Source organism: Oratosquilla oratoria, chromosome 21 (genome assembly GCF_046742065.1).
Source record: "Oratosquilla oratoria isolate Oo_2021 chromosome 21, ASM4674206v1, whole genome shotgun sequence".
In the NCBI taxonomy this organism is placed as follows: domain Eukaryota; kingdom Metazoa; phylum Arthropoda; class Malacostraca; order Stomatopoda; family Squillidae; genus Oratosquilla; species Oratosquilla oratoria.
Genome location: NC_134797.1, coordinates 1,496,659 through 1,512,054, shown reverse-complemented (window position 1 = coordinate 1,512,054; position 15,396 = coordinate 1,496,659). Strand labels below are relative to the sequence as shown.

The 15,396-nt window shown below is 40.5% G+C and overlaps 1 protein-coding gene across 3 annotated transcripts in view; it reads right to left on the bottom strand.

Moving 5' to 3' along the window:
• Positions 1–11,793: 11,793 nt before the first annotated feature.
• The window catches only part of LOC143036680 (enoyl-CoA hydratase domain-containing protein 3, mitochondrial-like), a 50,428-nt gene continuing 46,825 nt past the window's right edge, over positions 11,794–15,396 (bottom strand). For all 3 annotated transcript variants that reach the window (XM_076204240.1, XM_076204241.1, XM_076204242.1), the window contains exon 8: positions 11,794–12,319. In XM_076204240.1, the coding sequence (XP_076060355.1) occupies positions 12,211–12,319 (109 nt within the window). In that variant the 3' untranslated portion in view covers positions 11,794–12,210. The remainder of the gene's footprint in view (positions 12,320–15,396) is intronic.

Sequence of the window (15,396 nt, the reverse complement as noted above, 5' to 3'; positions counted from 1 at the left end):
TCAGTCCACAGGATCAGATAACACAGTGTTCACCACCTTGGACTTAAAGACTGGCTTTTGGTAGATTCCTTTGGAGGAAAAGTCACACCTGATCACGGTTTTCTCCACTCCGTCAGGTCATTATGAATGGCTTTGCTGCCCCATGGGATTGTGGAATGCTCCTTTAACATATCAGCCCTTATTAACTCCATTTTTCACAGACTAGTGGGTAATGGACTTTTTGTGTATCTGTTGTTTAGCAACAACGGGACTGAGTTTAAATATGAGGTCATAGCCAAAATTTGCAAACAATACATCACTCAAGCTTTTGTGGCTACTCATCACCCCTCTTCTAACAGTCTAGTGGAGCAGACAAAGAGGAAAATATTTGACATTCTAAGGCACATTGCTAGTGATCTGCAGGAAAATTGGAAAGATTGGCTATCCCATGTCAATGCCTGCATTAATAGCACTATCAATGTAGCAATGGGAAAGACACCTCATTGCCATTTACGGATCTTTTGGATAGTCCTATTCATCCTCTCTACAACTTTGAAGATTACAGTCACCTTCAGTGTCATACACTGCATACCATTTATGATTCTGTCAGAAGGAACCTTCAGGAGTCTAGATCAAACATGATACAGAAACAACATAGTAAGGCTACACCTGTTTCCATCCAAGTAGGTGATCATGTATTTAAACAAATGCCTGAGTGACAGTCTAAATTAAACAACAAATTTACTGGTCCTTTTCTGGTGACGCAGAGGCTTCATCCCAATAAGTTCATGATTTTTTACCCATCTCAGAGACTTAGTGAGGTTCTGCATTCTGATAGACCTAAGAAGAAACAGGTGCCCATACCTCCTGCATTTACCCAGCCTCCCCCAAGACCTAATGTTCACCACTTATATCATCTATGTTCATAAGGTACAATGCTTTGATGGTCAAGACTATTGTGTCTTGATGTGTAAATTTTTTGTCACCGTAACTGATATCTCTTCAGTATGTACATTATGTAAAAACCAAGTGCAGCCTCAGTTGTGCTCAAGGCCCTCACATGTGTGTGTGTGTGTGGTGGCAGGGAGCATATGCCCTGGAGCAGCAAATTTAGGGGGGCAGCAATTCTAGTCTAAATATGCCACCTACAAGGCTGACAAAATAATTATAAAAAAAAAAGTCAAAGAAGCTCTGAATATCTTACCGTAATATACAAATTTTGCATTACAATCAACAGAATATGAAATATTTTTCCCTTATCCTTTCTGCGATAGAAATATCAAATAATATTTTTTAAATCTGTTTATCATTTTGCAAGCCAGTGGCTATGAGTATAATAGGCAGTAAGAAATGGTGGAGATGGGAAGTGGTGATGGGGGAATCACTGAGAACTTTGCCTCAGGGCTGCACTTAGGCATGTAAGAGCTCTGGTTATGCTTGGCATAACCGAGAAAGATGTTATCTCTTTCATTAAATAAATCATAATTACCTGCCAAATATATGATTATTGTATACTTTTCTAAATTTATTGTATATTTCATTTGTATACTGTAACATGTCTGGGGCATCCAGCAATTTATTAATTTTTACTAGCCAGTATGTAGTTGTACCCATGTCCCATTGTGTTTCTCTGCTCACCAACACTAGTGTTGTTTCCTCAGTGAGGACAATGAAAGGTGGTGGCTGAGCTATGTAATGGTAGCACATAATGTATTGTATTATATCATAATGTTATATATAAATGTGTGTTTGTGTAAGAACCATGTAACAGTTTCCTGCCAATGGATTGTATAGCATCCAATATCCCAATGACCATTGGCGGGACCACACATTCACTCTACTGTGTGCAGTGTTTTTTTTTTTTTTTTTTGCACTAATATAACTATAGCAAGAACTTATTATACTTTTTCCATTATCTGGTGACCCATAGGATGTGGCCAGCAAAACCAGCAGCGTTGCCACATCTAAACCATCTCCAAAGAAAACATGGGAGACACCATTTTCTTTATATTTGCATGTATGACCAGTATAATTAAAGAGACTGCAAGCGGCCCGAAGACCCACACTCAGCTTCTCTATGAATGACCTATGCACCTGGTCAGGAGCTGGAGCAATGTCACTTGACCTGAGATACCACATCGTTTAACAAGTCTCTTTTCTTTACATGTATAACAATTACTCATATCACCTACCATTTAATGAAAAAATCAATATGCATTTAGAATATTCCATGTTAACATACTCGGGGTAGTGGACAGCTTCCGGTATATGCTGAATGTTTTGATTCAGTACATGACAACACAGCAAACAACACCTTGTGGGTCACGAGATAATGGAAATAGTAGTCTTTATTTACCCACCATTATATGATGCCGACATATATCCCAATACTCTTTCATCAACCCTATCTCCCATCTCTTTTTCCACCCCCACTCTCCTTCTCATCCCCTCATTTCTTACTCTATCCAACCTTGTAACCCCTACCATACTTATTAGACATTTCTTCTCAAACACACTTAAACTTTTCCTCTCTGCTTCTCTTTGATTCCATGTCTCTACCCCATACAGTGCTGTCAGCACAATCGCCCCTTCATATAATCTCCTCTTTGCATCCATTCCCAAATGACTATTTCTCATTACACTTTTTAATCTCTCATGGCACTCACTTGCTTCTCTCAATCTGCAATTTACCTCTACCTCCATTCCTCCCTTTCCTGCCATATGCAACCCCAAGTGCCTTAAGCTATCCACTTCCTCCAGCCTCTCTCCTTTAAGGCTTACTTCCAAATTGCTGCCATCCTCTCCCCTTGTACATCCCAGCATCTTTATTTTACACACATTTACCTTTAACTTCCTCCTATCACATACTTTTCCAAACTCCGTCATGAATTCCCTTAATTCCCCCTCTGACCCTGCCATAAGGACAGTGTTGTCAGCAATCAACAACTGGCTTATCTCCCACTTTTCTCCATTATCTTTAACAATCCCCAATCCCCAGCCTATCATCCTCACATTTACATCCTGCACCACCCCATCTATGTACACATTGAACAACCATGGCAACATGACACATCCCTGATGCAGTCCCACCTTTACCTCAAACCACTTGCTCTCTCCATTTTTAATTCTAACACAGGCTCTACTACTCTCATAAAAACTCTTGACTGCCCTTAACAGCTTTCCCCCAATCCCATATATCTGCAAAACCTCCAACAGTGCCTTTCTGTCTACCCTATCATAGGTCTTTTCCAAATCCATAAAGGCCCAAAATGCATCTTTACATTTTGCTAAAGCTTTCTGTCTTACCACAAAAATCTGATCCATACAACTCCTACCTTTCCTAAACCCACACTGTTCCTCACAAATCACTCCCTCTGTTCCTCTCCTAATCCTCTCAACTGAAACCCTCACATAAGCCTTCCCAACCACACTCAACAAATTAATCCCTCTGAAACTACTACAGTTACACTTGTCCCCTTTTCCCTTGTAAACCAGAAATATACAGGCATTCCTTCAGTCATCTGGCATTCTACACTCCCTTAGAGTGCCAGAGGACTGAAAAGTATATATATATATATATATATATATATATATATATATATATATATATATATATATATATATATTATATATATATATATATATATATTCATGTTTTGTTTTTCATCTAATCATCTATTGACTGCAAAAAAAAAAAAAAAATGGATAGGATAAGGAGAGAAAAATTCTTACACTTTTCACTCCTATCACACATGTCCTTCCATTCCTTGATATTGCTGGGAAAAGGTTGAGCTGCAATCTTTTGCAGCTCAACCTTTTCCCAGCAATACTGCTAATTTATACGCAGGCAACCAGATGCAATAATGAAATCCCATATTCACTATATACAATATTCCACATAAAAAAATAATTTCCACATTGTAATTAAAATTAATTACATTTAGAAAAAATAAACCAGTGTTTTTGAAAAATATTACACTTTATTAAATTCTGTTTTAAAAGCCCTCAGAAATGAAGCACCATCAACAATTTTTCCATGAAAAATTTATACAATCCTTGATATACATTTACTAACAACAGTTTTCCTCTTTCTGTAGGCCCCATATTTATGACTATATAAGATTTATGCAGTCAATACTTTAGGGACCTTAGTGATACCCATATGGAGCAGTCATGCAGGATTCTTTTATAACTGGGGATTAGTCCCCACTCAAAAAAAGCATGCTGATAATTTCTAGCCTCTACTCCCCCTCATTTCTACTACCCTCCTTAAATCTTTCCTTTACCACCTTGATGACTTCACTTCTTCAGTACAATAGTCCCCAGGAATAGAAAGACTACAAAATACTCTTGCTCAACTTCAAAACTTTATAGGATCTATTCATCACTATGAGTCCAGACAGGTTTTCGCTTTCCTATAAAGCTGTTTATGCCTTCCTGACCATCTACCATGTTGATGTTGTTGACCATCACACAAGATCCCTCTCTGCAAATCAAGAAACAAGAGAAAACTGTAAAATAAGACTTGAACAAATGTTATATGAATTACTACACAACAAATTTAGTAATACAAAATAAAGTATTTTGTACTTTAACACTGACTGGGTAGGATTTGTTTCTTTTAGCTGAATAAAATGAATCAGTGGCAGGTGCAATAAAATGTAACCTATATGATGGCCTTCAGCCCACATGTCAAAGGCTCGACAGTGGAGACAAACAAGAAAGTGCTAAGAAGAGTTGCAGGTACAGGATTTGGACAGTAGAATGAACACTATACTATACCCTCCAACATTATTACATTATTGCTGCAACTTGGTCGGGGTTGGCTTTGTTCACAATGAATACCAGCAAAACCCACAGGATAAGGATAAAATACATACATACATATACCAAAGACTTTTTCCCCCTTTACATCCTCATATATTGGCACCTCCTGGATAACAGGACATCCCTGCATCTCGTCCACTGCCCTGGGTCACAGGCGGCAGTGTCACAAGACAGCGCATCCACAGCAAAGCCACTTCATTAAATCAGCGACCCCCCCCCCTCTCCATCCCATCATGTAAAAAAGGAAAAGACGGGGAAAAATCCCTTCGGGCTGTGTCAATTTATTTCTCACATATACTCCCTCACCCCTATCCCCCACCCACTCCCCCTCATGCATTATAGCATCATCCATATACAACCATTCTCCATTCACCCCTATCTTCTATCTTCTCCCATCCTTCTTCAATGGGCATTCCCCTTTTTTCCAATGCCCCATTTACCCCATCAATCTATCTCATCCTTGGTTGTCCCCGCATGTTCACTCCATCCACTTCTGCCTTCCACACTTCTTTTACTAATCTTTCTTCACTCATTCTTTCCATGTATCCAAACCATCCCAATACTATTTCGTCAACCCTATCTCCCAACTCCCTTTCCACCCCTGTTCTCCTCCTCACCTCCTCAGTTCTCACTCTATCCAGCCTAGTAACCCCTATCATACTTCTCAGGCATCTCATCTCAAACAAATTTAAACTCTACCTCTCTACCTTCATACAATCTCTATTTAATATCCATTTCCAAAAATCTATTTCTCATTACACATTTTAATCCAAGGCTTTACCTGCTTCTCTCAATCTACATTCTACCTCCACCTCCACTCCTCCCACATTCACACCCACGTATCTAAAACTATCCACTTCATCCAGTTTCTCTCCCTTAATATTCACTTCCAGTCTGCTGCCACTTTCTCCCCTCACTTTTATCCACATTTATCTTCAACTTCCTTCTTTTGCACCCCTTCCCAAACTCTGTCACTAGCTTCCTCAATCCCTCCTCTGATCCTGCAACAAACACATTGTCGTCAGCAAACAACAGCTGGCTTATCTCCCACTTTTCTCCATTTTCTTTAACCATCTCCAATCCCTGACCCACTACCTTTGCATTTACCTGTCGCACCACCCCATCCATGTATAAAATGAACAGCCAAGGCAACATAAAACATCCTTGACAAAGTCCCACCTTTACCTCAAACCACTCTCTTCATTTCTAATCCTAACACAAGCTTTACTACTCTTGTAAAAACTCTTGATTACTCTTAAAAGCTTTCCTCCTATCCCACATATCTGCCAAACCTCCCACAGTGCCTATCTGTCTCCTGTGTCATCACCCTTTTCCAGATCCATAAAAACCCCAAAGAACATAGTTACCTTTTCCTAAAGTTTTCTCACATATTTGTCTTACCACAAAAATCTGATCCACACAACCCCTACCTATCCCAAAACCACACTATTCCTCATCAATTACTTCCTCTGTTCCTCTCCTAACCTCTCAATCTAGACCCTCCCATAAGCCTTCCCAACTATGCTCAATAAACTGATCCCTCTGAATCAACTACAATCACACTTGTCCCCTTTTCCCTTGTAAAGTGGAACTATACAGGCACTCCTTTAGCCACCCGGCACTCTACCCTCTCTTAAACAAACATTAAATAACCTCACCAGTTAGTCCACCATCACTGTACTTCTTTTTTTTTTAGACATCCTGAATGTCATCCATCCAAACCAGGTGCCTTACCTGCTCTCATCATCTTAACAACTGCTTTCATCTCATCTTGCCTTATTTCTCCTCCATTTTCCTCACTCATCACGGTCATTTTCTTAGCACTTCCCACTGCAACTACTTTTCCCTCCCTATCCTCCTTCACATTTAGCAACTCCCTAAAATACTTTCCCCACCTTCCTCTTACTGCCTTCTCTTCCATTATCATCTCTCCATCTGCACCTTTTACCTTTTCCTCTCTACTTGATTCACCTCTTCTTCCTTCCAAGACAGCCTTTTATTACTTTCAAAATTTTCTGTCATACTCTTACCCCATTTCACATTTGCTCTCTTCTTTGCCTCCTTTATCTTGTGCTTTACTTCTTCTCTTTTCTTTGTACCTCTCATATGATTCTCTCATCCAATTTTGTAACCAATCAGTGAAAACTTGCTTCTCTTCTACAACTTTCTTTGCTTTCTCATCCCACCACTCACTACCCTTCCTTCCATTTCCTCCCATCATCGTTCCACATTTTTTTGCACACCTTGTGACTCCCTACTTGAACCATACACATTCCTCCTCCACTCCTAGTTCTATTCTTTCACTCCCTCCCACTCCTCTCTCAGCTTCTTTTTGTACTCCTTCTCCTTTTCTTTCTCATTTAAGCATTTCACTCTAGGCACCTCCCTACCTTCTGACCTTTTCCTCTTTCTCCATCCATCCTCCACTTTCAACGTACCTTCCACCAAAAAATTACCTGATATTCCCCCACCCTCTCCCATTAGAACATGTACATCCTTAACCCCTTCCATACAGTGTTGCATACGTAGGCGGCATGAGGAGCAAGTGGATACACGAGGCTGCCATATCAGCATCTTGATTATATTTATTGTAGTTGCCCCTGCGTAATGACATACTCTCTAAACTGTCTTCATCACATTTTCTATGGTTATCAAAATTCACGGGTGAAAGAGAGAAGGATCGATATAAGCGGTGACTATATTTTATGATGCGAGTATTATTGCGACACATCGTACGTCTGGCAGCTGATGCTGCCCGCGAGATTTTGGCCCGTATTAAAGAGGTTAACTCTTCCTACTATACTTCTGGTTACTACTAAATAGTCCATTAACACACTACCACCCTTCTATCCACCACCCTCTCCCATGTGTACTTATGCTTGACTTTCTTCTTAAACACTGTACAGGTAAACGTCGACTTACGATGGCATTAGGTTTCGATAGAGCCATCGTAAGACGATCTCATCGTAAGTCGATCCCCACTCTGTTCCGTGGTCACTGTACCTAGCCTACCTGTATATTAACCACCAGAGATACTGAATATAGCCTATTAAACATGTACAGTAGTTTATTTAATTATTTTTATCCTTTTTACCATATTCAAACACTATAATATGTATTTTCAGTACGGACTTAAATCTCGCGGGCAGGAGCCAATGCCAGCCGTACGATGTGACGTAATAATACTCGCATCATAAAATATAGTCACCGCTTATATCGATCGTTCTCTCTTTCACCCGCGAATTTTGAAAACCACAGAGAATGAATAATTTGAGAGAATGTAAAAACACAGGGGCGACTACAATAAATATAATCAAGACGCCTACGTGTGCGGCACCGTATGGAAGGGGTTAAATTATCATGTCGTCGTCGTCGTCGTCATCGTAAAGTCGAACAATCGTAAGTCGCGGCCATCGTAAGTCGACGTTTACCTGTATTTGTTATCAACTCTCTAGGCACATCACCATCAACTCTCCACTATGATTTTTTCCTGGAACTCCACACTCACCAACCACTCCATCTATTGGTCCATTTCCTACCCTAGCATTAAGATCTCCCCATATAATTACATTGACATTTCTCCATAATCCCCCTATGCACTCATTTAAATCTACTCAAAAAGCCTACCTTTCTTCTACACTCTTCTCACTACCAGGCCCATATGCATTTACGAAAACCTACATCTCCTTTCCCTGTTTCACCTTCATCCACATTAACCTCGAAGAAACCTCCTTCCACTCCACTACACACTTGCTTATCTCTTCACTTACTAGTATAGCCACCCCTTTTCTCCCTCATCCTCTCTTCACTCCTGAGATCTTCCCAGCTATACTTCCAAACTCAAACTCACTGTTCCCTCTCAACTTAGTTTCACTCAATGCCAACACATCCATCTTTCTTCTCACAAACATACTGCCTATCTCTTCCCTTTTACTCTCATCTGTACCACATCCACACACATTTAACCCCTTCCATACGGTGCCGCACACGTAGGCGTCATGAGGAGCAAGTGGATTCGCGACGCTGCCATATCGGCGTCTTGATTATATTTATTGTAGTCGCCCCTGTGTTTTTACATTCTCCCTAATCTGCTCTTAATCCCATTCTCTGTGGTTTTCAAAATTCACGGGTGAAAGAGAGAACGATCGATATAAGCCGTGACTATATTTTATGATGCGAGTTTTATTACGACACGTCGTACGGCTGGCATTGGCTGCTGCCCGCGAGATTTAAGTCCTGTAGTGAAGTGGTTAAAGACCAAAACCTTAGGGTACTGGTTGGAAAACTCCTCCTAGACCCTCTTATGCCTTTACTTTTTTTTAGGAATGTCCCCTTTAGGGCTACAGGAAGAAGGATGCCTAGTCATATCCCTGTCCCATTTTTGTCACCTCATACGACTCAAATGGAAAGACTTGGTGGGAGTATTTTCCCCCACCACAGGGTTAGGTGAAGAAAGGGAATGATATTCAGAGAAATGGTACAGGACATTAACAAGATTGGGGAACAGCATAACAGAGGGGCAGTCACAGTATAATAGAGTATCATAATTTCTCTATAAACAGAGATTTCCTCTATCACAGACAAAATGATATGTGACTTTGGTCCATAGGGGTGCCCCATATAGACCCTAAAGTATGAGCTGCATGCTACTTAGCAGCTTTTAACCCCACAATATCATGCAGCCAATACCCTAGACATACATACATATACCAAGGCTTTTTCCCCCTTACAAGGGAGGTAGTCAAAAAGGAAAAGGCATAAAATCATACCCACCCATTCCATTCCTGAATACACTCCACACCCCTCCACCCTCCCTCTCATCTTAGCACCTCCTGAATGACGGGTCATCCCTGCACCTTGTCCACTGCCCTGGGTCAGAAGCAGTGTCGCAAGACACAGCACATCCACAGCAAGGCCGCTTCATTAAATTGGCAACCCCCCCCCCCTCTACATCCCCCCATGCATAAAGGAGAAAACGGGGAGAAATCCCTTCGGGCTGCGTCAAAATCCCATTCCACCTCATGCATCACAACATCATCCATATACAACCATTCTCCATTTACCCGTCTTCTGTCCTCTCCCGTCCTTCCTCAACAGACATTCCCCTCTTCCCCAAAGCCCCCTTCCTAGATAGGGAAGGATAATATATATACATTAAACTCATTTCCTCCATGGATTGCCATGTATAACAATTACTCATATCACCTACCATTTAATGAAAAAATCAATATGCATTTAGAATATTCCATGTTAACATACTCGGGGTAGTGGACAGCTTCCGGTATATGCTGAATGTTTTGATTCAGTACATGACAACACAGCAAACAACACCTTGTGGGTCACGAGATAATGGAAATAGTAGTCTTTATTTACCCACCATTATATGATGCCGACATATATCCCAATACTCTTTCATCAACCCTATCTCCCATCTCTTTTTCCACCCCCACTCTCCTTCTCATCCCCTCATTTCTTACTCTATCCAACCTTGTAACCCCTACCATACTTATTAGACATTTCTTCTCAAACACACTTAAACTTTTCCTCTCTGCCTCTCTTTGATTCCATGTCTCTGCCCCATACAGTGCTGTCAGCACAATCACCCCTTCATATAATCTCCTCTTTGCATCCATTCCCAAATGACTATTTCTCATTACACTTTTTAATCTCTCATGGCACTCACTTGCTTCTCTCAATCTGCAATTTACCTCTACCTCCATTCCTCCCTTTCCTGCCATATGCAACCCCAAGTGCCTTAAGCTATCCACTTCCTCCAGCCTCTCTCCTTTAAGGCTTACTTCCAAATTGCTGCCATCCTCTCCCCTTGTACATCCCAGCATCTTTATTTTACACACATTTACCTTTAACTTCCTCCTATCACATACTTTTCCAAACTCCGTCATGAATTCCCTTAATTCCCCCTCTGACCCTGCCATAAGGACAGTGTTGTCAGCAAACAACAACTGGCTTATCTCCCACTTTTCTCCATTTTCTTTAACCATCTCCAATCCCATGCCCATTATCCTCACATTTACCTCCTGCACCACCCCATCCATGTACACATTGAACAGCCATGGCAACATGACACATCCCTGATGCAGTCCCACCTTTACCTCAAACCACTTGCTCTCTCCATTTCTAATTCTAACACAGGCTCTACTACTCTCATAAAAACTCTTGACTGCCCTTAACAGCTTTCCCCCAATCCCATATATCTGCAAAACCTCCCACAGTGCCTTTCTGTCTACCCTGTCATAAGCCTTTTCCAAATCCATAAAAGCCAGGAAAAAAAATCCTTACCTTTTGCTAAAGCTTTCTCACTTACCACAAAAATCTGATCCATACAAGCCCTACCTTTCCTAAACCCACACTATTCCTCACCAATTACTCCCTCTGTTCCTCTCCTAATCCTCTCAACTGAAACCCTCACATAAGCCTTCCCAACCACACTCAACAAATTAATCCCTCTGAAACTACTACAGTTACACTTGTCCCCTTTTCCCTTGTAAACCAGAAATATACAGGCATTCCTTCAGTCATCTGGCATTCTACACTCCCTTAGAGTGCCAGAGGACTGAAAAGTGTATATATATATATATATATATATATATATATATATATATATATATATATATATATATATATATATATATATATATATATATATATATATATTCATGTTTTGTTTTTCATCTAATCATCTATTGACTGCAAAAAAAAAAAAAAAAATGGATAGGATAAGGAGAGAAAAATTCTTACACTTTTCACTCCTATCACACATGTCCTTCCATTCCTTGATATTGCTGGGAAAAGGTTGAGCTGCAATCTTTTGCAGCTCAACCTTTTCCCAGCAATACTGCTAATTTATACGCAGGCAACCAGATGCAATAATGAAATCCCATATTCACTATATACAATATTCCACATAAAAAAATAATTTCCACATTGTAATTAAAATTAATTACATTTAGAAAAAATAAACCAGTGTTTTTGAAAAATATTACACTTTATTAAATTCTGTTTTAAAAGCCCTCAGAAATGAAGCACCATCAACAATTTTTCCATGAAAAATTTATACAATCCTTGATATACATTTACTAACAACAGTTTTCCTCTTTCTGTAGGCCCCATATTTATGACTATATAAGATTTATGCAGTCAATACTTTAGGGACCTTAGTGATACCCATATGGAGCAGTCATGCAGGATTCTTTTATAACTGGGGATTAGTCCCCACTCAAAAAAAGCATGCTGATAATTTCTAGCCTCTACTCCCCCTCATTTCTACTACCCTCCTTAAATCTTTCCTTTACCACCTTGATGACTTCACTTCTTCAGTACAATAGTCCCCAGGAATAGAAAGACTACAAAATACTCTTGCTCAACTTCAAAACTTTATAGGATCTATTCATCACTATGAGTCCAGACAGGTTTTCGCTTTCCTATAAAGCTGTTTATGCCTTCCTGACCATCTACCATGTTGATGTTGTTGACCATCACACAAGATCCCTCTCTGCAAATCAAGAAACAAGAGAAAACTGTAAAATAAGACTTGAACAAATGTTATATGAATTACTACACAACAAATTTAGTAATACAAAATAAAGTATTTTGTACTTTAACACTGACTGGGTAGGATTTGTTTCTTTTAGCTGAATAAAATGAATCAGTGGCAGGTGCAATAAAATGTAACCTATATGATGGCCTTCAGCCCACATGTCAAAGGCTCGACAGTGGAGACAAACAAGAAAGTGCTAAGAAGAGTTGCAGGTACAGGATTTGGACAGTAGAATGAACACTATACTATACCCTCCAACATTATTACATTATTGCTGCAACTTGGTCGGGGTTGGCTTTGTTCACAATGAATACCAGCAAAACCCACAGGATAAGGATAAAATACATACATACATATACCAAAGACTTTTTCCCCCTTTACATCCTCATATATTGGCACCTCCTGGATAACAGGACATCCCTGCATCTCGTCCACTGCCCTGGGTCACAGGCGGCAGTGTCACAAGACAGCGCATCCACAGCAAAGCCACTTCATTAAATCAGCGACCCCCCCCCCTCTCCATCCCATCATGTAAAAAAGGAAAAGACGGGGAAAAATCCCTTTGGGCTGTGTCAATTTATTTCTCACATATACTCCCTCACCCCTATCCCCCACCCACTCCCCCTCATGCATTATAGCATCATCCATATACAACCATTCTCCATTCACCCCTATCTTCTATCTTCTCCCATCCTTCTTCAATGGGCATTCCCCTTTTTTCCAATGCCCCATTTACCCCATCAATCTATCTCATCCTTGGTTGTCCCCGCATGTTCACTCCATCCACTTCTGCCTTCCACACTTCTTTTACTAATCTTTCTTCACTCATTTTTTCCATGTATCCAAACCATCCCAATACTATTTCGTCAACCCTATCTCCCAACTCCCTTTCCACCCCTGTTCTCCTCCTCACCTCCTCAGTTCTCACTCTATCCAGCCTAGTAACCCCTATCATACTTCTCAGGCATCTCATCTCAAACAAATTTAAACTCTACCTCTCTACCTTCATACAATCTCTATTTAATATCCATTTCCAAAAATCTATTTCTCATTACACATTTTAATCCAAGGCTTTACCTGCTTCTCTCAATCTACATTCTACCTCCACCTCCACTCCTCCCACATTCACACCCACGTATCTAAAACTATCCACTTCATCCAGTTTCTCTCCCTTAATATTCACTTCCAGTCTGCTGCCACTTTCTCCCCTCACTTTTATCCACATTTATCTTCAACTTCCTTCTTTTGCACCCCTTCCCAAACTCTGTCACTAGCTTCCTCAATCCCTCCTCTGATCCTGCAACAAACACATTGTCGTCAGCAAACAACAGCTGGCTTATCTCCCACTTTTCTCCATTTTCTTTAACCATCTCCAATCCCTGACCCACTACCTTTGCATTTACCTGTCGCACCACCCCATCCATGTATAAAATGAACAGCCAAGGCAACATAAAACATCCTTGACAAAGTCCCACCTTTACCTCAAACCACTCTCTTCATTTCTAATCCTAACACAAGCTTTACTACTCTTGTAAAAACTCTTGATTACTCTTAAAAGCTTTCCTCCTATCCCACATATCTGCCAAACCTCCCACAGTGCCTATCTGTCTCCTGTGTCATCACCCTTTTCCAGATCCATAAAAACACCAAAGAACATAGTTACCTTTTCCTAAAGTTTTCTCACATATTTGTCTTACCACAAAAATCTGATCCACACAACCCCTACCTATCCCAAAACCACACTATTCCTCATCAATTACTTCCTCTGTTCCTCTCCTAACCTCTCAATCTAGACCCTCCCATAAGCCTTCCCAACTACACTTAACAAACTGATTCCTCTGAAACTACTACATTCACACTTGTCCCCTTTTCCCTTGTAAAGTGGAACTATACAGGCACTCCTTCAGTCATCTGGCACTGTACCCTCTCTTAAGCAAACATTAAATAACCTCACCAGTTAGTCCACCATCACTGTACTTCTTTTTTTTTTAGACATCCTGAATGTCATCCATCCAAACCAGGTGCCTTACCTGCTCTCATCATCTTAACAACTGCTTTCATCTCATCTTGCCTTATTTCTCCTCCATTTTCCTCACTCATCACGGTCATTTTCTTAGCACTTCCCACTGCAACTACTTTTCCCTCCCTATCCTCCTTCACATTTAGCAACTCCCTAAAATACTTTCCCCACCTTCCTCTTACTGCCTTCTCTTCCATTATCATCTCTCCATCTGCACCTTTTACCTTTTCCTCTCTACTTGATTCACCTCTTCTTCCTTCCAAGACAGCCTTTTATTACTTTCAAAATTTTCTGTCATACTCTTACCCCATTTCACATTTGCTCTCTTCTTTGCCTCCTTTATCTTGTGCTTTACTTCTTCTCTTTTCTTTGTACCTCTCATATGATTCTCTCATCCAATTTTGTAACCAATCAGTGAAAACTTGCTTCTCTTCTACAACTTTCTTTGCTTTCTCATCCCACCACTCACTACCCTTCCTTCCATTTCCTCCCATCATCGTTCCACACATTTTTTGCACACCTTGTGACTCCCTACTTGAACCATACACATTCCTCCTCCACTCCTAGTTCTATTCTTTCACTCCCTCCCACTCCTCTCTCAGCTTCTTTTTGTACTCCTTCTCCTTTTCTTTCTCATTTAAGCATTTCACTCTAGGCACCTCCCTACCTTCTGACCTTTTCCTCTTTCTCCATCCATCCTCCACTTTCAACGTACCTTCCACCAAAAAATTACCTGATATTCCCCCACCCTCTCCCATTAGAACATGTACATCCTTAACCCCTTCCATACAGTGTTGCATACGTAGGCGGCATGAGGAGCAAGTGGATACACGAGGCTGCCATATCAGCATCTTGATTATATTTATTGTAGTTGCCCCTGCGTAATGACATACTCTCTAAACTGTCTTCATCACATTTTCTATGGTTATCAAAATTCACGGGTGAAAGAGAGAAGGATCGATATAAGCGGTGACTATATTTTATGATGCGAGTATTATTGCGACACATCGTA